The following is a 27,025-nucleotide window of genomic DNA, read 5'->3' on the forward strand; positions in this document are numbered from 1 at the left end:
TGACTGCATTTGAGCCTGTGGATTACTGAAGAAAACGTGCGAACAAAACGGAGGTTTTTGGATATAAAGAGACTTTATCGAACAAAAGGAACATTTATTGAGTAAATGAATGTCTTCTGAGTGCAACCATATGAAGATCATCTAAGGTAAGGAATTCATTTTATCTCTATTTCTGACTTGTGTAACTCTTCTACTTGGCGGGTTACTGTTTGTAATGATTTGTCTGCTGGGCTATGTTCTCAAATAATCGTAAGGTATGCTTTCGCCGTAAAGCATTTAAAAAATCTGACACCGTGGTTGGATTCACAAGAAGTTAATTGGCCAGGTGGGACGCACATACCCTAGAGAGGTTAAGCCATTTTGCCACAACTTTGGAAGTATGCTTGGTCTCATTGTCCATTTGGAAGACCCATTTGCGGCCAAGCTTTAACTTCTTGACTGATGTCTTGAGATGTTGCTTCAATGTATCCACATAATTATCCTCCCTCATGATGCCATCTATTTTGTGAAGTGCACCAGTCAGCAAAGCACCCCCACAACATGATGCTGCCACCCCCTTGCTTCACGGTTGGGATGGTGTTCTTAGGCTTACAAGCCTCCCCCTTTTTCCTCCAAACATAACAATGGTCTGTTCTATGTTTGTTTCATCAGACCAGAGGACATTTCTCCAAAAAGTACGATCTTTGTCCCCATGTGCAGTTGCAAACTGTAGTCTGGCTTTTTTATGGCGGTTTTGGAGCAGTGGCTTCTTCCTTGCTGAGCGGCTTTTCAGGTTATGTTGATATAGGATTCGTTTTACTGTGGATATAGATAATTTTGTACCTGTTTCCTCCAGCATCTTCACAAGGTCCTTTGCTGTTGTTTTGGGATTGATTTGCACTTTTTGCGCCAAAGTACGTTCATCTCTAGCAGACAGAATGCGTCTCCTTCCTGAGCGGTATGACGGCTGTGTGGTTCCATGGTGTTTATACTTGCGTACTATTGTTTGTACAAATGGACATGGTACCTTCAGATGTTTGGAAATTGCTCCCAAGGATGAACCAGACTTGTGGAGGTCTACAATTTGTTTTCTGAGGTTTTGGCTGATTTCTTTCAATTTTCCCATGATGTCAAGCAAAGAGGCATTGAGTTTGAAGGTAGGCCTTGAAATACATCCACAGGTACACCTCCAATTGACTCAAATGACGTTAATTAGCCTATCAGAAGCTTCTAAATTTTCTGACATTTTCCAAGCTGTTTAAAGGCACAGTCAACTTAGTGTATGTACATTTCTGGCCTACTGGAATTGTGATACAGTGAATTATAAGTTAAATAATCTATAAGAAATGTGTGGAGTGGTTGAAAAACAAGTTAATGATTACAACCTAAGTGTATGTAAACTTCAGACATCAACTGTATATATCCCTCTGTGTTCTCCTTGTCGGATATTATTGCTGTGGCAGACACCAAAGTACATTATCTGAGCCTGACCTGGCTTCTCAGAACAACTAGGTCACAATAGATCAATTACTGTAAGTGCATGTGTGTATTAGTGACATGTGCGAGTGTGTAAAATGGTTATGTGTGTGTTTGTATGTATGCATGTATGAGGTGTGTGTGTGTGTGTGTGTAAGTTCACAGTACAAGGTACATGGGCTCAGGGGTCAGTGTTAAGTTGGGCGGTCACAGTGCTATCTGTCAGTATGTCCTTACTTGATTAGCTACGCCAGTCTCTAGAATCTCATCTAAACTTCCACATATACCTCCATCTCGTTCCCATAAATATGATTATCCACACTGTTCATTCTGCCCCTATCTTCTTCACCCCCTAAAACCGAAAGCGCAATCTAATGTGAACCATAAAAGAACGAAGCCATGAGGTGCTACAGCCAAAGCAAACAGAGAGGATGAGAGAAAAAGAGAGAGAGAGAGAGAGCAAAGGTTGAAGCTGATAGGCTAGAGACATAAGTTGGAGCTACAGGAGTTGATGGAGAGGAGTGTTGTCTCAACGTATCGGAGGCGAGGGTGGTATGAGGGGAAGGGCACATCATGCTACTGTAAATCAGGGATGTGTTGGGTAAGAATCTTAGAGTCCACTGGCTGCCACACAATGCTATCAATCAACTAACCATATCTGAAGAAAAAAAACTTTGTCTGCGTTAAACAGGGGGAGAAAGTGATTCCCTATCAAAGTTAGACAAAATGGAACTGGGGTTGACAACACTAAAGAAACACAAGAAGCGCATTCACAAAGGAAAGACGGCACAAGCAGACAGACGCTCACGAGCAGGGGAGAACAGTGGTTTTCTCATTCCCACACTGAGCACGCCGTGACATCACAGGAGCACCGACCAACCAGGACAATTCTCAGTGCCAAGCCTGAAGCGAGAGAACACGAGCAGTAAAGGTACACATACAGACACACATCCACAAAGCATAGAGAATATATCACATAGAATAACAGGGAAATAGGGTCCAAGTGAATGAAGCATTGGTAGGCTCAGCATTGGCTTCGCTGTATCGTACCAATCAGTTGTGGGGAAAAAATACTTCACTTTTTTGGTGTTACCAGACTCAACTTGCTTACACAAACCACTCCCTTTTGGGGGAAAAGGTATCCTTAAACTCACCCCTGACCCAGTGCTGGGCCGGCCGTGTACCTTGTACCCCTTCAGTTTGTAGATAATGACAGTTCAAAGGTCATGCACCATCAGTCAATCATGCGGTTACAGTTGACAGGAAGCACTTTTTTGTTGCATTTTTTGGGGGTTGGATTTTGTCATGTTTTTCATAGAAAAAAAATCATGCTCTACTCTAGTTTAGTATCTTTTTCTTAAAAAAAATGTTAAAAAACTACAAGTAGATCTCTGTCTCTTTTCCTCTTGCTGTGGAACTCCAGGGTCGTTCTGCAGATGATTTTGTGTTTGTATTTGTTGTTTGCAGATCTTAGTCTTTCTATCAGTCTTCATTCCCTCTTCTCTCCTCTCAATCTTTTCCTCATTTCCCTCTGTTACCTGACTTTGTGTTTGTGGAGGGTAGTTTGGCAGTGGATGTTGGGTCCTAGGGGACAGGAAAAAAAACAGAATTCAGTAAAAAGGGAATTGTTTTTAACTACTACAATCTCGTCACATTTAAAGAGATGGACAGAGGTATCCAGACAAGATGATGAAGTAACAAGTAACTGATGAAATAAAAAATGAACAACACCTAAAGATAACAAGTGATGTATTCTCATTCAGAAGTGGTGGAATATTATGTACACATACATGCTCTAATGAGAGCTGTCGGACAAAGATTCTTTAATCTTTCACTTTGTAACATTATTTCAAAAGAGTAATGTGCAGGGGTTGTCATTTACATTAGCCAGTTTAACTTCAACCCTCTCTGGTCGACCAGGGTCTGATAGACACTTCTAAAAGCATCTATCCAAGCACTGGAATATATACATGAGAACTTATGTGTTCCTTACCGTGAGGACTGGGTATGTGTGTTTCAGTGTTTTACTCTCCGCAGACTGGTACGCTTCACTGACTGAACACCCTTCCTCACATCCACCCCCACCTACAGTACAGCAGGGAGGGGGGGAGCAGGGTAGGAGAAAATACACAGAGGAGTTAACACTGATCTATGTGATGTGTATTTGCAAGCATGTGTGTTTCTGTATGTATGTTTGTATGTGTCTATTTGTGAGTGTGTGAATCTACTTGTTGGAAATAGTTGTGTAGAAGAAGACAAACCAACATTTCTAGCGACGACTTTTCCATGTTCGTCCACAAACTGCTCCTCAGCCAGAAACTCAACAGCACAGTCCTCTTTATCAACATTAATCTGTGTCAAAACATCAGGATATAACACATTAAATTACCAAATGACATTAGGACACAGGTTTACAAACCACGCAACACAACTTTATCCTATTAACCCTATTTCAGGTCATGATGTAGCATAACATCATAAAAATATTGATGGTTGGAATTTTGATGATTGAAACCAAATTAAAAGATTGTCCTATCTATCGCAGGCATGGACAGGAAGTCCCTCCTCCAGGCACAGGACGCAGCAGGTGGTCAGTCGGCGTGACAACCTGACCTCGCCCCGCCTCCACTCATGCTCCCAGGCCCCGCCTCCTGATGAAAGTAGCCCAGCCCCTTGTCAAAGGGCTGCATGCCAAACAGTTGCCTGCACAGCATGCCCCATGTCACACACCGGCGTTAAGATAGCCTCCTGGGCTTCGCGTGACCCTGGTAACAATATCAGCGTCTCCACACTCTGCCGGGGCAGCCTGGGTGTCTGCAACCCCGCCCAGCCATGCAGGGAGTCCTTGTCGGGTAGGTATGGCTGGAATGCACTTCCTCCCAACACCCTGAGAGAGAGGGGGAGACAGGGACAGAGAGACGGAGTGGACAGAGGAGCAGAGTCAGAGTGACAGAGACAGAGGTGCGAGTAGGAAAGAGAACAAAACAGACAGACAAAATACACAAAAAAAGAATGCCATAATGTATTCATGGAATTGAGTATTGAGTATGGATTCAGTACACACATAGAGAGCAGGACTGTCTGACTAGACCAGTCTGAACCCCTGACTGAGTCTCACCTGTTGTCTCCGTTGTGCTCCATGGTTCGGCTCAGTCCTGACATCTCACACAGCTGGGCATAGACCTGCTGTCCTGAAACAACAGAAAGCCCTTCCTCTGAACTCTGCCCTCCTCCTCCTCCTCCTCCAGTCACACTGCTGCCCGCCACTGATGCTGCTACCTCCACCCTCCTGCCCTCCGACCTCTGACCTCCCAGCTGGCCATTCAGGTTGACCTTTGGCACCGCACCACTGGCCCTCACCCTGTCCCTGTCTGCTGGCTCCTGCCGCACCTCTTCTACCTCCCCTTCCTCTTCCTCCTCCAGCCCCATGATGGAGCCACTGGCCCAGCTTGCCCCACTGCTGGGGCGCCCCAGGCTGAAGGGAAGGGTCAGGGTGGCCCCCTCTGAGTCATCAGCCCGGCTGCTGCCATCCAGGGATGAGTCCTCCACTGTGACCAGGGAGGGGCTGACCCCCGAGGGCCACACCTGCACGTCAGACATTTCCATCAGGATGTCTTCTTCGGTGGTGGCGATTGGGGCACACTCCAGGCTGGAGACCTCCTGCCAGTAGGGCTCAGCACCCAGTGGAGAGGGCAGGCTGTACTGCAAGGAGGCCGGGGAGAGCAGCTCCTCCTGCACCAGCCCGTAACCTGGGAGGGAGGCGAGATAAAGAGAGAGGGAGACTAACACAACGCAGGCACATGGATGGGGGAGTTAGGGGAGGGGAGAGGCGGATTAGACAGGGATGGGGGAGTAGTGGGTCTGTTTCTCTGCCCTATAGGAAACAGTGGGGCTCAGTCCTGTGTCACAATATGCTGGGTAAGAGAAAGTGACTAGATTTGTTTTCACTACTTCCAGTTCTAAGGAGGCACACACACTCACTGGCACCTTCTTGGAATCAGTAGTAGTGAAAAAATTGTCTCACGTTCCATGAAAAACAGTGATTTTGCAGACCACTGATCTAGTGATATGTCAGTGGTTCTAATGGAGGCTGCATGGAAGGAAGCAGTTTTACAGTATTGTGACATGTGACAGGATTGTCACCCTGAGAGCAGCAGGTGTTATATAGGGAATACAGGCTTAGACATGGAGTCTTATTTATTGTCTGTCCATTGTCTGTGGGAAAGGGGTGAAGTGGTAGGTTTTCTTAATAAGTAAGAATGTGGAATGGCAGTTGAAACTGTCATCCAAGATATTAAGAGAGAGCAGGTGAGTGGGGTGTTTGGGGTATGTTGGGTTTGCACGATAATCAATACTACCAAATTATCACGATACGCATGTTCAATGATACCTGTGATATTGAATTTAATTGTGTCCATGTTTATCGCAACATCATTTTCATTGTTCCCAATTAGTTATTAGCAACAACATTTAGATTTAAACACATTCACCTTCCTGATAGGCTCCAATTTCTATTATTGTGATAAAAACATTTTATTGTGATACTATAATCATTGAGATTCAAATTCCATTATCGTTCCAAACCTAATCACAAGTGAGAGGGTCAGGAAGCTGCTGGGAAAATGACAAGTTACTTGCACTCACCTTCATACACACATATGCACAAGTGCACACACACACATATGCACACATACAAATACATCTGTCTGTCTGTCTGTCTGTCTGTCTGTCTGTCTGTCTGTCTGTCTGTCTGTCTGTCTGTCTGTCTGTCTGTCTGTCTGTCTGTCTGTCTGTCTGTCTGTCTGTCTGTCTGTCTGTCTGTCTGTCTGTCTGTCTGTCTGTCTGTCTGTCTGTCTGTCTGTCTGTCTGTCTGTCTGTCTGTCTGTCTGTCTGTCTGTCTAGAGGTGAGGATGAAGAGGGGTAGAGGTGTTCTGAATTAAACGGATGTTGAATGATGATGGTTTATCTGGATTAGTCCTTACTGTACCTCCCAATTTAAAGACAAAAGTGTAAAAATAACATTACAACACATAGTGAAGCACAACAACTCCACATCTATTGTCAATTTACAAACACACAAATACAATGCACAGCACTGTCCACCTATGAACAACACACAGAGACACATGAAAACACACACACAGTTCACAGGTCACTGTACTCAGGAACACACACACCCAGGCACACACACACCTCCACGCCATCGAACACATTAGCTGGCACATAACATTCTAACAATGTATCTGTAACATTACGACAACATTGTCTGAATGACAAAGCTGTCATGTCACAGCTACATTAACATTAAGTGCTGTTCGGTCAACTTTGGGTTGCAGCCTAGCATTAAAACAACACCATAGAATTCACAGAAACCCCACTGAGATTTAGGCAGTTAATACAGCATTTAAAACAAGTTTTAAAAAAGCATAGAAACAAGAACAAGTCAAATACACATAAGGAAATAGTCATGCAGAAAGCATGCCAGGCAAATACACAGGTCTTATTGCAAAACAGAAAAACCTTTATTTTAATACCCCTCCACCCCACAACACATCAACACTGACCCTCCCAGACCTATAGAAACACACCCTTCCCTGATGCGAGCCACAGAGAGAGGTACAGTGAGTCAGGCAGCATGCACATGCAGAGACACAGAGCTACATCGAGAGAGGAGGACAGCGTCCCCGCTTGACTGAACACGTGAGCACGGGAAAATAAGATGACAGGAGAGAGGAGAGGCCCAGAGGTCAATATGAGGTCAGAGGTCAGAGAGGAAGAGCTTTGAGGAGGAGGAAGAGGACGGCGGCTGGGCGGCAGATATGACATGTCACAGACACAGAGAGAACGAGGGACAGACTTAGGAGAGACAGAGGGGAGTAACAAAGGAACAAGATATGGAGGCCCACAAACTGTGTGCAAACTGTGTACTAGTGCCACTTAGTGTTCACCCCCCCCACACACACACAAGCATATCCAACTCATCCATATACTAGACTAAAACATAAACACACAGAGATAAAATGTATATTTTAGTCTTTCCTAATTAACTCAATATGTCTATCATTTCAAATGACATACAGTATGTCTTCAAGTTGTGTTTATTTGAGTTTTTTTCCTCCTAAGATGTCATGTGAGAACCATCACGTTCAGGCCTAAAGCATGAGGTGTCAGAACAGTGAAACTGGAATGACGGCTGTCACCAAAATGCAATAAGGAAATTCTCACATTACATGCTCACATATCACTGGGTTATGGTGGAAATCGCACCCTTCCTCAGACGTGACTCAAAATCCTTTGAGAATCACCAGAATAAATCAACCATGCAGCCCACTTACCCCTTCTGAAAAATGGGTGCCCAATAACTCTTGGCTTGTAGACTACAGGTGGACGACCTGTGTCCGTGATCTCTTGTGGAGCAACAGAGATAAGGTTCAATCTGTGTTACCCTTACACTTGGGAAGAGTATTGGTCTTCTCATTGATCTTGTTTCCACCATTGACATTACTAGGGGCAAGTATGGTCTATTCATACTACTGATCACATTGGTGGAATGTGTGTGTGTGTGTGTGAGAGCAACTGTATGTGTATGTGTGTGTGTGTGTGTGTGTGTGTGTGTGTGTGTGTGTGCACATCTCTGTGCATGTGTCTCTTACCATTGATAACACTGGGGGAGAGCAGGGTGGAGTCGCTGTCGGCCAGTCTGCAGGCCCCATCCTCTGAGGCCCCGGCCTCTGCCTGTGGCTGGCTCTCCACTGAACTCACAATGTCTGAACGGTCAATGTTTTTGAGAGCCCCATACACACTCTCCACTGACAGAGGGAAAGAGGAAGTAAAGGAGAGGGAGAGGGCAGAACATAGGGAAAGGAATGAAGAGAGTTGTGCTGGGGGACTGTAGTAAGACACAGACTGAGAGACAGACAGCCAGACAGACAGATAGAGACTCACTCTTGGCCCTCTTGCCCTCCCGGCCGGCCCACAGGTTGAGCAGGGCTGAACTCTGGTCCAGGAGGGAGTTAGGATTCTCCACCCTGATTCTGTTAATGTCATCCACACCAAAATGCAGCTCCCGCGCCAACTCTGAGAGGGAGAATAAATAATTAGGTCAATCAAATACGTATGTAAGTTTATCTTACCACATATAGTAGACTGTATACAGTATCACCCGTGTAGAGGAGCACTGACCTGCCCAGCTCAAGCCCAGCTGTTCAGATATGAGGGAGATCTTGAGCTCTGTCCTCTCCATGGCATTCACTGTAAAAAAAAAGACAACTTCAGAAACAGAACAGTATCAGAGCTAAATATACTTTACAACTGTGTACAACTGACTCAGAATATCTACTGCAAATGAAATACTCAATCCCGACTTTACAACTGAACACTGTAAACTGTATAAACAGTATAGAACAACAACTGTAACATTTTTACACAATTTTCCATGTTACTCATTAATTAAAGGAGACCAAACTAACTACCAAAATACCCAACAAATCAAACCCATTAAAATCAGTTGCTTTTAAAAAACATAATAGCAAACTTACCTTGACACATTACCCACAGAGTATAGTGTTTTTGGTCATACGATCCATGTGTATTAGCAGACTATAGGCAGGGTAGGTTAGCGGTAGGTAGAGTATTGGAGGCATTCATTCAGACACCAGTCCATTCTGTTAGCGTAACATAACCATGAGGAACTGAGGTGCAAGGTAGCAGCGCTGTGCTTCACCATGTAACCAATGAGCACTCCTTCCTTTCTCTGCTCATCTACCCGAGGGCTCTTCTGTCTGGCTCCACTGTGAGGACCCGCCCATTCCCAGCGCTAAGATAAATGCTAAATATCCGCCATGCTAACACGACTGGCAGTGGAGCGACCAGCCCCAGGGGCATGCAAACCATAACAGGTCATTCAGTACTAATGTTACCAGAACACGGGAAGGGTTCTAGTTTTCAATGGAGCTGTTTGTATGTAGGTATTAGCTAATCTTTGGCACATAATCAATATAGCACCATCATCACTGCTGTGTATTATGGGGCGTAGTAGTGCAGTGCATCCAAGGCTCATGCGTGAACGAAATAGAGAGAGAAGTAGACTGGGAAGCAGGGAAGAAGGGGTGCAACATTCAGGCCCTGTCTCCTCCTGTATAGTGGGGAGAGGGCTTCTGGACAGGCATGGTATGACTTACTGAGACCGGGCTCGTTCAGCATGCTGTAGCGCTCCCTCAGGGCCAGTGGGGTCAGAGTTCGCCTGCGCTCCTCACTCCCCACAACCTGGATCGCACACAAGGGACACAGTCACAAAGCACACACACATCAGTGACTAGATATGGCTTCTATCACTGAAATACAAGCAACTTCTCCCAAGGTTGTCTAATGATATGTTTGAATGTGGTTTATCGCATCTATGCTGCTTTTGAAACTGATTTTGAGATAACAAAAATGCTTAAAATATCACTGGGATGATAGCAGGACATCTAAATATTTGGTTAATCTTAGCTTTTAAAACATTTTAAAAGTCTGTATTTCAGGTCTTTATTTCAGGTCTTTTTTAAGCCTTCAAAGCTCAACTGATCATTCATCAGCTGAGGAAGGTGCAGACAGAGCTCCCTGAGAGGTATGGCAACATCATTTGTTATGACTGAGAATCAATCAATCAACAGCAACATTAAATAACCAATCAATCAACAGCAACAATAAATAACCAATCAATCAACAGCAACATTAAATAACCAATCAATCAACAGCAACATTAAATAACCAATCAATCAACAGCAACAATAAATAACCAATCAATCAACAGCAACAATAAATAACTAATCAATCAACAGCAACAATAAAGCAAAAAAAACACCCCATTCAAAATGTCAATTCAGTTAATAACTGTAATGATATCTGCTAATGTAGAACGGAAATAATATATTTTTGTATTGGCAAGGTTGAGAGTGGTTGTGAGTGTGTAATGTTGGTAGTGGAGTGTGGTTTAGAAGGGTTAAAAGGGGTTGCATGTGAGTCGTTTAGTGGGTGTATGAGAGACTGTGTGTACCTTGACACAGGGTGGCATGGTGATGTTGAGGTTACACAGCACATGCTGGGAGTCCTCATACTTGGTAGACTTCCGTAGGAAAGAAAGGAACCCAGATGCCTCCTTATTGCTGTCTCTAACCTGATAGATACACAGAGACAGAGAGAGTGAGAGACAGAGAGAGAGAGACAGAGAGAGAGAGAGACAGAGAGAGAGAGACAGAGAGAGAGAGAGAGAGAGAGAGAGACAGAGAGAGAGAGAGTGAGAGTGAGACAGAGACAGAGACAGAGAGCGAGAGAAGCAGGAAAACCAGAAGAGGTAGATTCGAGGAGGAGAGACAAGAGAGCGTGACAGAGGTAAGAGGAGCAGATATGAAGGATAAAGAAGAGGATGGGCAAGAGGTTAGGGTGAAGAAGAATTGAAAAAAGAGAGGGGGAAGAAGAACAGAGCCAAGGAGGGAATTAGACAACCTGCAGTGTGGTGGGTCTGTCGAGCAGAAACACAATGGGGAAGGGATGGAAGCAGTCCATAGGCAGGCGAGAGAGAGAGATTTACCTGCACATTTACCTGGGCGTCTGTCAGATCAGACAGTAACAGAGACCGTGAGAGAGAGAAAGAGAGACAGTGAGACAGACATACAGACAGGCAGGCCACAAGATTGGCAGGCAGGCAAGAAGGTGAAAGAGCTAAAGGACGGGCACACAGTTACAGCTAGGTAGAGTCGGTAGGTACACCACAGTGGAGAATACATCACAACACACTCGTCTGAGACTGACTGAGACGGAAGCGCACGTCACACTCAAAGCCACACAGAAAGACATACAGATGACACAGACAGATTTGTTGGTAGACAAACACATGGCCGCACACGCAGACACATACCACAGACACACAAATAGAGAGGAACACAGACAGCCACACAGATAGAGGGACAGGGTGTATGTGATAGAAACGTGTTGGTTGGAACTCAACACAGTTAAACGAGGAGAGAAAGATAGATTTGAAACAGTTGGAGAGATGGAGTGATAGAGATGGGAGAAGGTACACAATGATTGTAATAAACGTATAAAAAGATAAAGAGATAGATGGACGGGACAGATGTACACACAGACATGTAGATTGGATCAAAAGACCGACTGACTGTCGACCGACCAACTGGTGATTCAACACAAAACCTGTCTGACTAACATGTTAAATGCATAAACAGACAGTTTGACAGACTGACATGTCCTGGAAGGAATAAAACAGACTGACTGACAGAAGGACATTTCAATTAAATTGACTGGATCACAATTCCTATGCGAAAACATAGAGAATGAGTGGGAGACGGACCTTGACCGAGACAGGCAGTCTGTTGTCTCTGAAGGCTTGGAAGCTGAAGCTACGTGGCTGCTGAGTGGCCTTCCTCACAGGCACCAGGTTCCCAGAGCACTCCAGGTGCAGCGGCATGCCCTCCATCACCTTAGGGGGGCGACGGAGAGTCAGGGGAGAAAAATCCTCCATTGCCTTCAATGGATTAATTACACAAATGTCTGAGTTATGTGAATTTAAATGTAGTAGAACCTACTGACACACACTAAAACCCTTTCCCCTGACCCCTGACCCTTGCCCCTTGCTGACCTCTATATCCCGGCTCCGTGCCACCTCACTGAAGTTCTCATGCAGCTCCAGGGTTTTGTCCATCTTGTCATCGGTCATGCAGTAGCAGCGTAGGCGGCCCTCGCGCGCCTCGTTCATTTTTGCGAATATCACAAACTTGGCCATGTAGGGCACTGCCATCAGCTCCCGGTACAGCAGGTTGGCGAAGGTCACCGCCTCGGCCGTGCGAGGGCAGTCTGCCAGCCAGAACCTGGGCAGAGGATGAGAGGAGAGATGACGCACAGAGAAGGGTGAGGGATAGTCGTTAGAGAGAGTGTGTGTTGTGTTAAAGAGTAAAGGTAATGGAAAGTCAGGTGTTCCATATCGTCAGTGGATGGAACTATATATGGTTTGGCACAGGATGAGGTTACATCTGCCTGTATGCATTGGGTAAATAGTATAAGGGTGTTCTGCTTCATACATTTTGTATAACCTCTAAAGGAGAGTGCATGGCTGACTGTTGTGAGTGTGAATTAGGACACACCTTGCGGAGACGTTGGTGGTGAAGTTGGCGCAGTTGTTGGCGTACATCAGCTTGGTGGTGCCAGTTATATCCTCCCATTGGGCAGGTGCTGTTCCACCTGGGAGACAAAGGACTGTTTCATCTCTCTCTTTTTATACACCTCCACTTACTCGTTCCCTCTCTTTCCCCTCAGAGACCTGCTATTGTCCCCATACCGCTTTCAGAAAACTGACTGGCTTGGCTCGTGATGCTTTTTGTTGGTCAGCACTAGTTCTCTCGCCTTCACCCCTGTCCTAACACTCACTTATGTTGGCAATGAAGGCTATTGGCCATGAATCAGTTGTTAAGGGTTTAAAGTAAACTCCACGCCGGACCGTACCAATGACACTGCAGAGTAGGCGCAGGCTGGTGGTGTCCCCCTCCCCAGCGTCACGTGGACTCTCCCTCCAAGAAGGGGGCAGTGGGATACGTAATCCGATTGGCCGGTGGAACTTGCGTCGTCGTGGCTCTACCGTGACCACTGGACTGAAGGTCGCTTGGTTACCAAGCTGTTGAGTCAGCAGCTCGTCTGGGATCGGCTGAGCCTGAAGAGGGAGAGGAAAGAAGGGAGAAGAGAAAGAGTGAGAGAAAAGAGAAAGGGATAAAGGACAAGTGATGCATTAAAATGGGAGACAAAATAGGAATAAATATAACAGAATTATTTTCACATTACTCGCCCTCCGGAGCACAGTCAACAAACTATTACTAAGAAAAACTCACACATATTCAGACAACATAATACATAGTCCTACCTGAACATACTGAATATCTAACCAATGGACAAAAAGTGCACACAATCATACTCACACATAAAACCAAGTAACATGCACATTTGAATATCAGTTCATCATCTTTGTCAGCATAGCAGGATTTAGCTCGGGGAACTGAAGTGTGAAGAAAGGCTGGATAAAGAAGAAAGAAAAAGACAACATTCATACATGCAAAAATGCTATATGACAAATGCAGTGTACAACAAATGAATCGATATGGGACACAGATTCAGCTAGAAATAAAACAACAAACTGTGGTCATGGAAACATAAAACAAATCCAGCTTCAGTATTTGGAGGTAGTCAGCATTCCTGAGTCCCAGTTTCTATGTGTGTAGTCCATAGTCAATTTGATGCATTAGTCAGCTCCATTGTTGCTGTGGTGCCAACCTTGCTTGTTTGGCAGGACAGACAGCACTGATTGAGTAAGCTAAACAGAGCAGCTACCTGCCAAGATGTCCCATTCAATCAAACTTGATTGAATACAGTCCTGGGACAGCTCTTTGTAAGAGCAGTGCAGAAAGTATTATTCACTCCTGCAAGAAAACCTGCATTTCCATAAAGTCCTCTTTAAAAAGACAGAACCTAGAGGAGGGATGTTCGGTGTCTGAAACTGCTGAACATCTCTCTGCTGCTCTCTCCCCTCCTCTTTATCTTCCTCATCCACTTCCTTACCTGCAGCCCCAGCCGAACTCTCTTGGTGACCGCTGTCTCAGGGAAGATGGCCTGGACATGAGGGACCAGGTTACTGGTCAGCTGACCTCCCTCTGGGCCAATCAGGTCGCTCTCCTGCTGGACGCGGGACACCACAGCGAAGTAGAGGGGGAAGTCAGTGGAGATGATTCGGCGGATTCTCTTCTTCTCCAACTCCTCGTGACTCTCCAGGTCTGAGGGAGGGGTGTCAGAGAGAGAGCCATATGGATTAGGTTTTTGTATAAGTATGTTTTTGTGTGTATAACATTGTTGTTCAAATTATATACTGTAGACTACTTAAATGTGTGGTACATGTGAATAGTCTGTCCTTAGATAGACAGGATAGTGCATGAAGATGCAGCTGGCTCTGCTGTAGGGGGATGACATTTATCATTATTACACTGACCTTCATCCATGCCATTCAAAATGGTCTCCAGCACCTCGTCGCCATAGCGATTGCGATGCTCCTTCCAGACAGAGCCGTTCTCACTGCGCAGAACCACCAGCTCCCGGTCCCCTCGACCCAGAGCAGCAAAGTGCGGAATCTCCACTATCACTGGCCTATAGAGACATTACCACTCTACATTAACATCCTATTATTATATTATTCAGGGCTTGATATTAACTTTTTTTAGCCACTTGTAGGACTGATTTTGTACTTGTCCAAAAGCTCAAGCCACTTGGTCTGTAACACCATGTTTACATTATTGTATGATGCAAGGAACCACTTTACAAAATAAAATGCATTACTACCTTTTTTACCACAGAGAATCAGACAAAAATGTAGCCTACACTCTGCCTATTGGCTTCTTTGCATATTCAAGCCTGTCTCAAAATACAACACTGCCCCTTTAAGGCTCTCCTGGAGGATGGTTGGCCACCCTTGATAGCCTATAAAATTACAATTACAATCAAATGTGACCCATTTCAGGAAGCTAGTCGTATGTCGCACGTCACTACTTCACAGGAGAGGCATTTGAACGTTTTTTTTTTTGTCAGAAATCCCTTCTGGAACATGTGAATCTTCATGTGCCTTAATCACAAACGTGTATGCCATCTGTAAATTCAAATAAAATTGTTAAATTATGAGCCGAGTTGTTTTAGCCACAGATTGGCTGAGAAAATGGATGGGCTGGGCATGCCGAGAGAAGAGATTGGATTGGTCTGCCATGTAGCATGCTTCTGTCTATAACATGAGCTGAATTTAGCAGGTGCTACTGACGTCAGTGGGAAAAAGTTGTGATGGACTACTTTCTGCAAACGATCACATTGAACCAGAGTGACTTGACACAACTCAGGCCAAACAAGTTGTACAAACAAAACGGAGTTAAAGGGGTTCCAGCCTGCCGTGAAGCGTTCATCCATGTACACGTGTAAGAGTCTAGCTACATTTTCAGATATTATACGTTTCTAATTTTGTCAGAAAGTAGTATTCATTGCAGATTAAAGTGTACTGTTCGCTAGCTAGCGAACATTATCTTGCTGGCTCGCTAGCTAATGTTACATGTATGATCTGTATAGTAATATTATTCGTATCTCAGAAAACCATTTGCATTGCTAATTATAGCCTAATGTTAGCTAGCTAGCTAACATTGAACCTAGTTGGTAAGTTTTAGCTACCGGCAGATTCATATTACAGCATTTCATGTGTGGTGGCTAGCTATGACACATTTTGTATTGCTAGTAGTATGGGTTGGGATTATGGTTAATTGTTTAGTCAGCTAGCTAGCTACATGTCTAAACATAATAAGTTAGCCAGGTGTATCTGGGGGTGATTATGGCCATCTATTTAAATTCATGGACTAGTCTAGCTTAGGGGTGTTTTTGTATATTTGTTTCTTTCCTTGGGTCCAGCTCAGCCCATTTTCCCGACCCCCTTTAACGTGTGTTTAAAAATAAACCCTGAGTGTTTGACGGTAAATTTAAGTTGTCTGTGGTTTTTGTTCTCACTGTTCCTTTTCACTGTTATAATTTGCATGAGTTATGTTACGGGTCTTGTTTCCATCCCCCCTAGACTGCAGGGCCAAAGGGATTCGTAACAATATTATAAGCCAACAATGCGCACATGGCTGTAAACTATGCGCAAACGTTCCAAAATGTAATTACTGCACGTGCGAGAGGTTTCATGTGACAGATGAAAATATCCTTTCGAAATGAATAAAGAGGGGAGATCTAAAGATGCATCAACTAGCATGGGTTACTAGGATTATGTAAGTAAAGGAAAGTTGATTTGAAAACCAATAGAACATGGAAAAATGCTGGTTTCAAAGGCATATTAAGCGTTTAAAGTAACTCCCTCACCATAGTCGTATTTTGTCAAGGCTACTTTGAAATGAGGTAAGACATGCTTAAAAAAATAACAGTTTTTAGTTTTAAGCAATTCAGTTTATGGTTTTTAATTGTTTCAACATGCTGATCGCCTCTGCCGTCCCTAGGAGGGGTGAGTCACTTGAGTGGGTTGAGTCACTGACGTGATCTTCCTGTCCGGGTTGACGCACCCCCCTTGGGTTGTGCCGTGGCGGAGATCTTTGTGGGCTGTACTCTTTGTGGGCCTTGTCTCAGGATGGTAAGTTGGTGGTTGAAGATATCGCTCAAGTGGTGTGGCGGCTGTGCTTTGGCAAAGTGGGTGGAGTTAAATCCTGCCTGTTTGGCCCTGTCCGGGGGTATCGTCGGGTGGGGCCACAGTGTCTCCTGACCCCTCCTGTCTCAGCCTCCAGTATTTATGCTGCAGTAGTTTATGTGTCGGGGCCTAGGGTCAGTCTGTTATATCTGGAGGATTTCTCCAGTCTTATCCGGTGTCCTGTGTGAATTTAAGTATGCTTTCTTTCTTTCTTTCCCTCTCTCGGAGGACCTGAGCACTAAGACCATGCCTCAGGACTACCTGGCCTGATGACTCCTTGCTGACTACCTGGCCTGATGACTCCTTGCTGTCCACCTGGCCGTGCTGCTGCTCCAATTTCAACTGTTCTGCCTGCGGCTGTGGAACCCTGACCTGTTCACCGGACATGCTACCTGTCCCAGACCTGCGGTAGAGATACTCTGAATGATCGGCTATGAAAAGCCAACTGACATTTACTCCTGAGGTGCTGACCTGTTGCACCCTTGACAACCACTCTGATTAATATTATTTGACCCTGTTGGTCATCTACGAACATTTGAACATCTTGGCCATGTTCTGTTATAATCTCCACCCGGCACAGCCAGAGGACTGGCCACACCTCATAGCCTGGTTCCTCTCTCGTTTTTTTCCTAGGTTCTGGCCTTTCTAGGGAGTTTTTCCTAGCCACCGTGCTTCTACACCTGCATTGCTTGCTGTTTAGGGTTTTAGGCTGGGTTTCTGTGCAGCACTTTGTGACATCAGCTGATGTAAGAAGGGCTTTATAAATACATTTGATTGATTGATTGCTCAGACTCCAGATGGGTGATGTGCAGTGCAGAACAGGCACTATCAAGCCTTTAGACGTTAATTATCCTTCATCATATTTTCCAAACATGACACTAGTCTATATATATATATATATATATGTAATTAAAAGTCTCATTAGAGTTTGGCTACAGGCTGTGGTCAATATGCATATCACCTACACTTGGACATGTAGGCTTTTTTATTTATGTATATGAAACATTTATTTGAAAATTGTTCCAATGTTTGCCTCTCTGATCCAATTATGAACGGAGTAATTGTTTGACATTGTGATTTTTGTGTGATTAATGTATTTGAATCTATTGTGATTAATGTATTTGAATCTATTGTGATTAATGTATTTGAATCTATTGTGATTAATGCTCCTAAAAAGTTGTTTTCCCCCTTTAAAACAATCGTCACTATCACTCTCCACTGGACATTGAAATGCAAGATCCCCACTGTCCCATCAAATACAGGGTGATTGACTGACATATAAACATATACGCACACATTTGCACACACACTTACTCTAAGAACTGCATACTGGAGGGCCCCAGGGAGATGATACGGCTGGCCAGGCCCTCTCCCTCCACTAGCGGGGGAGGGGTGGTGAGTTTCTGGGGTTTGACCAGACGACAGGTGATGCGGGTAGGGGCAGCACAGGTCCGAGGGGGGATGATGACACGCAGCCCGTGGTGTCTGCTGCCACGCATGGAGCCCCCCCGGGCATCCACCATGAAACTGACCAGGAACCTGAACAGCAACCAATGACAACCACCATTATTGAGAGAATAACTATCTAACCGTGCTTCATTCAACATCATCCTGATCAAACTAAATCAAGAAACAGTCATAATGACCCCGTAAAAGGGATGTAATCACACTGAATGGAAGAAATATGAAGAACGGTGCAAATTCGTTATGCTTGTAATGTGTTAGTATAGTGTGTAATAGGGTGTACAGGTTTTGTAGTGCGTAAGCACTGTAGAGGGAGTAAACTGACCCTGTGTGTATAGGGCTGGCCACTGGGCTGACGTTGTCAGAGGTCTCTGTAGCAGGACTGCTGGGGATCAGAGAGTCCTCATCATAGTCCTTAGGCAGGGGGACAGGGGTGTGCTGTGGAGACAGAGGGAGGGAGAGAGAGAGATCACCTTCTAATCATCAGCATTAGCAATTGCATTTGATGAGATTAATCTACCACCTGTTTCCAATCAAATGAATAACTCCTTTAAACATTACCCCCTCCAGCAGGACGGTCTCAGGGGATACGCATGGGATTCTGGGAATAGCAGGAGAGTATGGCCTACACCAAAAAAAAGAAAGAGATAAAAGAAGTGAGTGGGCCAAAGAGGAATATGGTGGAAAATCGTTTCCCTCATATTTCAGGACATTTCTTCAGAGGACTGGACTCTGATGCACAACGTGTTCAGACCGACCCTGGCGCTGTCACTTACGTGGTACCCAGTCCACCCTCAAAGTCTCTCAGGGTCTTCTTAGGGGACAGGAATTCATCATCCTGGTCCTTGAGGTCGTCAAGCTTCAGGTGGCGAGCACCATCCATCCCCAGCAACTCATCACCTGCAGAGCACAGACAGACAGACAGACAGAGAGAGAGAGAGAGAGAAAGAGAGAGAGAGACAAGTCAATAGAGAGTCTACACTGTCACATTAGCCACAATACCACTACCCACTGCCACCCACCACACATCAATTTCCACATATAGTAACATCATCAAGCAGTTTCAGATCGATCAAAGCAATGGAGTCAAACCGACAACAACCAGAGCCCATGGAGACCAATGGAAAAACAAGACGATTGACAACACAGAATAGAACACACACTGCATGGTCCCCAGTATGGCACCTGGTTGGTTACAGCTTTAGTGAGCATGCCTGTTAGAGATTGGATTTCTGTATGGGAAGGAATGCCTTGGTTACTGGAAAAGGTTCATATAACTACAAGCCATTACAGAGGGGTATACACACAGTCAACGTGTTTTTGCTGTTCCTTGAGTTGTATCTGTGTAATTAGTCTGTTGATCAATGAAGCACTGCAAGACTGGACCCGTCAGTGGCAGAACGGTAAAGGAACATGTCATGACCACATCACATGCCAATAAAACACTGACATTGTTGTTACATTGAGCATAGAGGAAGAGAGAGAGAAAAGAGAGGGGAAAGAGAGAGAGAGAAAGAGAAGAGGATAGCAGGAAGATTGTATGAGAAAGTGAGAGAGTTATAAAGAGAGATTGATAGAGAATAGAGAATGAGAAAGTTCTTGCAATGAAGGCACAATTGCACGAGCCACCAGACGACCGGACAAAACAGAGAGACGGACACAGTCCTACCTAATGTTAGCGCTGCAATGCCTACAAAACAAATGGAAAAAGGCATTGTTTAGGCTAGTCATCTAACCACTAGGCAGGTAGCCTAGTGGTTAGAGCGTTGGACTAGTAACGAAAGGTTGCAAGATTGAATCCCTGCGCTGACAAGGTACAAATCTGTCGTTCTGCCCCTGAACAAGGCAATTAACACACTGTTCCTAGGCCGTCATTGAAAATAAGAATTGCTCTTAACTGACTTGCCCAGTTAAATAAATAAAAGTTTCAGTCTCATGGCAGTGCTTGACCTTTTTCCCTAGTCTTCGGTCCTCTGCCATGACACTGAACCGGGGCTGACAATCACAAGACACACAGAAGTACTATTTCTGACAGAAAGCCTTACGAGCTAAGAATAAACGTGTCTCGGGAGTGCACCAACCTACCCTCATCCTCTGAAACGTCCAATATCTCATCCACTGTCTCAGGGAAACTCATCCGATGTTTCTCTGTGGTGATCTGGGAAAAGTCAAGAGAAGGACAGAGAAATGAGTGCTATCATCTGACATGCTCAAATACATAATTCCAGTTAAAATGTTATTGTACTGTATGTCAGAGATTCACAGAATACACAAACCCACTGGTAACCATGTGAAGTGCTGCTCACCACGGAAACAGCCTCCTCTGTGACCAACTTCAGCACATCAATGACAGAGATGTAACCCAGACGCTTGGCGATGCCCAGAGGAGAAGTCCCATTCTAACACAGAGAACAGAGACAGACAGGAGACACACAGATCAGACACCAGAAGAAGCCTGTAGATGGAAGCATGATGGAAGGAGAGTAGAGGAAAGCAGTGAGGGGATAATGTGAAGAAGTGAAGAAGAGAATATATAGTAAAGGAAAAGCAGATATAGAGGAGAAGGGTGGAATGGAGGGATGAGGAAAACCAAGGAGGGTGTGTTTACAGTGGTGATGTCGTTGGGCTGGGCTCCGTGTTTGAGCAGCAGGGTAACGATGTCAGTATGACCCTGCTGGGCGGCCTGATGCAGGGGAGTGTAGCCCACCTAGAGAGGGGGGTGGAGAGGGGTAGCATAGAGAGAGAGAGAGAGAGAGAGAGAGAGAGAGAGAGAGTGCTACAGTAAATGCAAGATTGCTGACATTGCCAAGACGTTATTCAATATAAATTCCATGTCCAATCTAATGTAATTGGAGTGAAGGCGGAAGTGACGTGAGGCAGGGCAGAGCCACACTAACAGGTGCCATGTGTAAGGAGGAGTGTAGCAGCAGCGTCTCACTCTGGTCTTGCTGTTCACATGAGCCTGCTGCTGCAGGAGGAACTTCACCATCTTGATGTTGCCATAGTGACAGGCCACGTGAAGCGCTGTGTAGCCCATCTGAAAGAGAGATGGAGAGCGAGAGAGGGAGGGAGAGAGAGACAGAGAGAAAATAGTGAGAGTTGGCAGTGTTTCAATGGCCTCATTACTACCTCATTATAAACAGCTTGGTGGCTTTGTTGTACCAGTCCTAGCAGTAAAACATATTTGAGAGTGTGGATGCTGTATGAAAGTATTGGATATGACATGTCATCATAGTGTGTGGTACATTATACTGCTTATACTGAACCCCACTCTACTGAATGTAACAAAAGGTCTACATTGCACTACATTACAAAACTGTTGTGTTTTTATACTCTATTGTGAGGTGTGTGGTTGATATCATATGTATGCCTTACCCGTGAGGCTGCGTAGACTGATGCCCCCTGTTTGACCAGGGTGTCTGCTATCCCTACGTGACCTTCCTGGGCCACCAGGTGCAGAGGGGTCAGTCCATTCTGATAGACACAGGGGGAACAGGAGGCTGTTGGTCAGTCTGTTCACTAACCAGCTCTGAGTCAGTCTGAGTCACAGTGGACCGTCAAATATGTACCACAGCATGCATGCTATACAAGTAGGTAATTACAGTAACCGGTTTGACACAGTGATGAAAACATCATGCCCACTTTATCTTACCGTAGGTCTATCAAACCCTGTGTAACTTAGCTAGCTATCCCTGAAAGCTTGCCTCAAACCCTGTTGAGGTCAGAGATGAATTGTTCCTCTCTCTGGTCCAGTACCTTGTTCCCCAGGTTGACATTAGCCTGTTTGGAGATGAGCAGGGCCACCATGTCTGGCCGGCCCTCCTGGGAGGCCAGGTGGAGGGGCGTGACCCCCTGGAGGGACTCAGCGTTGGCAGAGGCTCCGTACTGCAGCAGGCAGCCAGCCACCTCCACCTGGTTCTGCTTGGCTGCAATGTGCAGGGGAGTGTAGCCATTCTATAGACAGACACAGGGGTCAGCAGGGGTAATACACTGGATCATCAATGGGTGGGTCATATTATCATATTGTACAATGATCCTGAAAAGGGGGGGGGGGATATACAGTGTAGTAATGCATGTGGTGTGTGTGTTACATTGTTCCTCTTACCCTGGCAGTGCTGTGTGCGTTGCCTCCCTTGCTAACCAGCAGCTTGGCCACCTCCAGATTGTTGTGATGGACGGCCACATGTAAAGGAGTCAGGCCATTCTGCTTGGACACACATACACACACCTACTGTCACTAGCTATTGAAATAACAGAATATCAGCCTGCCTTTGTGGGTGCATAACGTTTCTAAAATGGTGGGACACAGTGATTCCTTTTGGGCTGTGATTACAGATGGTCAGTGCTAATAATATAAGGTTTATTTGTTACTTGGGTCACAGGAAAGGTCCATAAGCTTTAGGTGGGTCACAGCATTGAGAAGAATGCCTAACACTGATAAAAAGCACAGGACAGTCCATGCTGTGTTGCAGTGTGTTCTTCATACCTTTCCAGCCGCGTTGGGGTTGGCTCCTCTCTCCAGCAGCAGCTCAACCACATCCAGCTTGCCGTACTTACAGGCCACATGGAGAGGAGTGAAGCCTTTCTGCTTGGACACACAAACACAGATTCGGCATGAGCAGGAGAACTAAAAGAGGTCAGGTGTGAAGGGATTAGGATTGAGATTGAATGAGTTTGAGAGAGAAATGGGGTTAGAGAGAATGAGAGAGAGAGAGAGAGAGAAAGAGAGAGAGAGAGAGAGAGAGAAATATACAAAGACAGAGACAGAGAAGAAGTCAGTAAATTAAAGGAGAACCTTTGTCATCTTGGTTTGTTGGGCCGCCCCGTCCAGGAGGATGCGGCTGGTGTGGGTGTGTCCCTCGCGGGCGGCGATGTGTAAGGGGGTGTGGCCAGCGGTGGTAGCAGAGTCGGGATTGGCCTTGTGCTCCAGGAGCAGCTTGACCAGCTCCTTATGTCCCATACGGGCCGCACAGTGGAGAGGGGTCTGGTCATCCTAGAGAGACAGGGATGGAGAGAAAGAGTGAGAGTGAGGAGAAACAGAGGTTGAAATGATAACTGTATTTAGCGAGCAGTAACAGTGAGGTATTTGTGCAGTGTATGGTGTTGTAGACTATAGTTGAAGAACATGTGAATTCCAGCCAGGACAAAGTTTGTTGTAAAACATTATGACGTACATACATTAGATGTGTGCAGTATGTATGGTTGCATGACAGTGTGTACAGTACCTTAGCCTTGGCATCCACCTGTGCTGTGTTCTGCAACAGGAACAGAGCCACCTCACAGTGGCCTGCCCTGGATGCCATGTGGAGGGGCGTCTCCACTTTCTGTTACACAAACCCAGGCCAGAGGTCACATAGCCTGTCACAACCACTCTGCCATTAAACACATGACTATGCTATGTAATGTCAATAACACACATAAAATATCACCTTAAACACACAGAGAACAGGCCTTAGCCATCAAATTATTATTAATGCATAGACCAGATACCAATCCATCTACCATAACCTTCGCTGGTATTCATTTCAACAAGTTACTACTAGTCAATCAGAGTGTGTTGGAAATGTCCCCCTGTGTCAGGAATAAAGGTTATAAACGGGGTTCTCTCACCACATTGGAGGCGTTGGGTGAAGCTCCTCTATGGAGCAGGTTCTTCACGATGTTCAGGTGCCCCATGAAGGCTGCTACATGAAGAGGAGTCAGACCAGACTAATGGGAGGGAGAAACAGGGGGCATATGAAGCGAGAGGAGAGTTAAGGTTTCATAACTATTCATCACCATTACGCATACATTTATACCTCCAGATATTTTGTAATGACAGGATTGACACCCAACAATAAGAAAAAGTACAGCTTGTCCTGAGATCCCCAACAAGTCCCATTGCTCTTCAAAAGAGTGTTATCTCACCTCTGTGACGGCCTCCAGGGAGGCAGAGTGTTTCAGCAGAAGGTCCATGGAGCGCATGTGGTTCTTCTTACAGGCAATGTGGAGGGGAGTGAACCCGTTCTGAACACAATAGGAACACAGACCGAAAATGTAGCAAATTCAGCATAGGGTTGCGTTTAGTATGCACAAAATGGGAGAACACATTCAGAAATGGTATTGCCTGTACTTGTCCAATAATGCTTATTCGTATCTCATAATGTTTTCTACTCTTTGTGCCTGCTGTACGCAACCCAGTTATAAAGGTTCAGTAAACCAGACCAATGGACATCTCCATTACACCTCACACACTAAGCACCAGTATACAGAAATAGAAGGACACTTAGAAGAGCTGCTGACCAGTGCACGTGCGTTGGCCTTGGCCCCCTTGTCCAGCAGCACTTTGGCCATGCGGTGGTGACCACAGTGGGCCGCCACGTGTAGAGGGGTCAGGTGGTCCAGCGTGATGTCATCGATCTCGGCGTTGTACTGGAGGAGCTGCCTCACACAGTCCATGTGGTCTCCCTGGGCTGCCATGTGGATGGGGGACAGGCCATTCTGGAGGAGAGAGAGGGAGGATGTAAAACCGGGAAAGATATGAAAGGGAAACAAAGAGAAGAGCAGTGTAAGACCTTTGAGAGAAGAAAGCATCTATAAATTCATAATACTGAAATAAGTGACGCGTCAGTTGGCAGAGAGTTTGCTAAAATTGCAAGTGAGTGTGATATCGTGCTAAAGTGGCCTTAAGGGTGTGATTTTGTGCCAAAGTGGCCATAAAGTATGGCCCTTTATTTTCTCTAGAGTGGGCCACGAGAGGCCTCTGGCTGACCTTGGTCTTGGCATGGATGGGAGCCCCCAGGTCCAGCAGGAGATCGATGATCCTGACATGACCGTTCCTGGCCGCACAGTGCAGAGGGGTCAGCTCATCCTAAATAGATGGAAGGAGCCAGGTAGGGTCCAAAAGTTTTCAAGTTAAATGGCAGAAAGAAGAGGAGGAGGAGGAGCAAGTGTAGGGTTACAGTACCTTGGTCATGGCGTCTATCTGGGCCCCTCTGTCCAGCAAAAGTCGAACCATGATCGCATTACCCCTCCTGGAGGCTATGTGTAGGGGGGTGATACCATTCTGAGAAAGGGGAAAGAACCATTTCTAAATCAATTTAATCAAAGACTCTCCTGTTAGGAAATGGGGTCTTTGAGGGACTATGTTATCAATGTCATAGTTAAGGCAGTAGCGGTGAGGGTTAATGGACTGACCTTGGGGGTAAAGTTGACATTGGCGCCTCTGTTTATTAGCAGTTGGGCCACACTCAGGTTCTCATAGTGAGCCGCAATGTGGAGAGGAGTGAAGCCAGTCTACAGATAGACAAAGATAGAAAAAGAAACAGGGAGACAGAGTGAGAAACAGAGAAAGAAAGAGAGAGAGAGATAAAAGAGATAGAGACAAAGAGAGACAGCGACAGAGATAAAGAGACAGATTATTTTCATAATCCATGTTTGCTGGCAGCTTTTTTGTTTATTCATGTAATCACTTTTGTTGCTATTGTTTTTCTCCAAGTCAACACAACAGTGTTATGACTGATTACTTCAGCTAACGACATCAGCATATTAAGGCTTAATGAGTCATCACAGTCACATACACACACACACACACACACACACAGTGAACAGTACCTTGCTGAGGACGTCAGGGTTAGGGTCGTTCTGCAGCAGCACTGCGGCAGTGCGTGTGTCGTCGTTGCGTGCAGCGATGTGCAAGGCGGGCAGACGGACCTTGCCCTTGGTGCCGTAGTTGATGAGCAGGGCCACCACGTTCTCATGACCCTGCTGAAGAGCCACCGCCAGTGGCGTGAACCCATCCTGACAGACAGGGTGAGAGAGGGGAGGGAGAAGAAGGGATAGAGGGAGGGGTGGCCGGGGTAAAAAGGGAGGAAGGGGGAGAGGAAGGACAGAGGGAGAGGTATCGAGGCAGTAAAGTAAGAAGGGGTAAAGAGAAGGAGGGGAGAGAGAAGGTAAGCAAGGTTAACGAGAGACAGCAAGGGAGTAGGAGGAAAAGAGGGAGAGGGGAAAGGGAGACAAGCCAAATGATAATGAAGGGGGTGAGAAATGGGTAAGTAGAGGGAGAGGGGAAAGGGAGACAAGCCAAATGATAATGGAGGGGGTGAGAGACGGGTAAGTAGAGAGAGAGGGGAAAGGGAGACAAGCCAAATGATAATGGAGGGGGTGAGAGACGGGTAAGTAGAGGGAGAGGGGAAAGGGAGACCAGCCAAATGATAATGGAGGGGGTGAGAGACGGGTAAGTAGAGGGAGAGGGGAAAGGGAGACAAGCCAAATGATAATGGAGGGGGTGGGAGACGGGTAAGTAGAGGGAGAGGGGAAAGGGAGACCAGCCAAATGATAATGGAGGGGGTGAGAGACGGGTAAGTAGAGGGAGAGGGGAAAGAGAGACAAGCCAAATGATAATGAAGGGGGTGAGAGGGGAAAGGGAGACAAGAGAGGGGAAAGGGAGACAAGCCAAATGATAATGGAGGGGGTGAGAGACGGGTAAGTAGAGGGAGAGGGGAAAGGGAGACAAGCCAAATGATAATGGAGGGGGTGAGAGACGGGTAAGTAGAGGGAGAGGGGAAAGAGAGACAAGCCAAATGATAATGGAGGGGGTGAGAGACGGGTAAGTAGAGGGAGAGGGGAAAGGGAGACAAGCCAAATGATAATGGAGGGGGTGAGAGACGGGTAAGTAGAGGGAGAGGGGAAAGGGAGACAAGCCAAATGATAATGGAGGGGGTGAGAGACGGGTAAGTAGAGGGAGAGGGGAAAGAGAGACAAGCCAAATGATAATGGAGGGGGTGAGAGACGGGTAAGTAGAGGGAGAGGGGAAAGGGAGACAAGCCAAATGATAATGGAGGGGGTGAGAGACGGGTAAGTAGAGGGAGAGGGGAAAGGGAGACAAGC

The 27,025-nt window shown here is 45.8% G+C and overlaps 1 protein-coding gene across 6 annotated transcripts in view; it reads right to left on the reverse strand.

Moving 5' to 3' along the window:
• Positions 1-2,379: 2,379 nt before the first annotated feature.
• ank1b (ankyrin 1, erythrocytic b) overlaps positions 2,380-27,025 on the reverse strand; it is a 76,788-nt gene continuing 52,142 nt past the window's right edge. Inside the window, exons 6-44 of one of the 6 annotated variants that reach the window (XM_031802997.1) lie at positions 25,751-25,936; positions 25,334-25,432; positions 25,104-25,202; positions 24,909-25,007; positions 24,440-24,637; positions 24,065-24,163; positions 23,768-23,866; positions 23,383-23,481; positions 22,953-23,150; positions 22,644-22,742; positions 22,263-22,361; positions 21,914-22,111; positions 21,533-21,631; positions 21,096-21,194; positions 20,766-20,864; positions 20,464-20,556; positions 20,243-20,315; positions 19,827-19,847; positions 18,934-19,057; positions 18,719-18,782; positions 18,483-18,595; positions 18,008-18,232; positions 14,480-14,634; positions 14,056-14,267; positions 12,952-13,156; positions 12,594-12,690; positions 12,092-12,320; positions 11,804-11,932; positions 10,493-10,612; positions 9,636-9,720; positions 8,638-8,706; positions 8,401-8,532; positions 8,109-8,264; positions 7,791-7,862; positions 4,574-5,204; positions 4,186-4,342; positions 3,721-3,807; positions 3,449-3,540; positions 2,380-3,039 (exon numbers count right to left, since the gene is read on the reverse strand). In XM_031802997.1, the coding sequence (XP_031658857.1) occupies positions 3,472-3,540; positions 3,721-3,807; positions 4,186-4,342; positions 4,574-5,204; positions 7,791-7,862; positions 8,109-8,264; positions 8,401-8,532; positions 8,638-8,706; positions 9,636-9,720; positions 10,493-10,612; positions 11,804-11,932; positions 12,092-12,320; positions 12,594-12,690; positions 12,952-13,156; positions 14,056-14,267; positions 14,480-14,634; positions 18,008-18,232; positions 18,483-18,595; positions 18,719-18,782; positions 18,934-19,057; positions 19,827-19,847; positions 20,243-20,315; positions 20,464-20,556; positions 20,766-20,864; positions 21,096-21,194; positions 21,533-21,631; positions 21,914-22,111; positions 22,263-22,361; positions 22,644-22,742; positions 22,953-23,150; positions 23,383-23,481; positions 23,768-23,866; positions 24,065-24,163; positions 24,440-24,637; positions 24,909-25,007; positions 25,104-25,202; positions 25,334-25,432; positions 25,751-25,936 (5,187 nt within the window). In that variant the 3' untranslated portion in view covers positions 2,380-3,039; positions 3,449-3,471. Of the gene's footprint in view, positions 3,040-3,448; positions 3,541-3,720; positions 3,808-4,185; positions 4,343-4,573; positions 5,205-7,790; positions 7,863-8,108; positions 8,265-8,400; positions 8,533-8,637; positions 8,707-9,635; positions 9,721-10,492; positions 10,613-11,803; positions 11,933-12,091; positions 12,321-12,593; positions 12,691-12,951; positions 13,157-14,055; positions 14,268-14,479; positions 14,635-18,007; positions 18,233-18,482; positions 18,596-18,718; positions 18,783-18,933; positions 19,058-19,826; positions 19,848-20,242; positions 20,316-20,463; positions 20,557-20,765; positions 20,865-21,095; positions 21,195-21,532; positions 21,632-21,913; positions 22,112-22,262; positions 22,365-22,643; positions 22,743-22,952; positions 23,151-23,382; positions 23,482-23,767; positions 23,867-24,064; positions 24,164-24,439; positions 24,638-24,908; positions 25,008-25,103; positions 25,203-25,333; positions 25,433-25,750; positions 25,937-27,025 lie in introns of all 6 variants that reach the window. The other 5 variants (XM_031802996.1, XM_031802999.1, XM_031802998.1 and 2 more) reach the window with 5 other exon arrangements.

Source organism: Oncorhynchus kisutch, linkage group LG23 (assembly GCF_002021735.2).
Source record: "Oncorhynchus kisutch isolate 150728-3 linkage group LG23, Okis_V2, whole genome shotgun sequence".
NCBI lineage: Eukaryota > Metazoa > Chordata > Actinopteri > Salmoniformes > Salmonidae > Oncorhynchus > Oncorhynchus kisutch.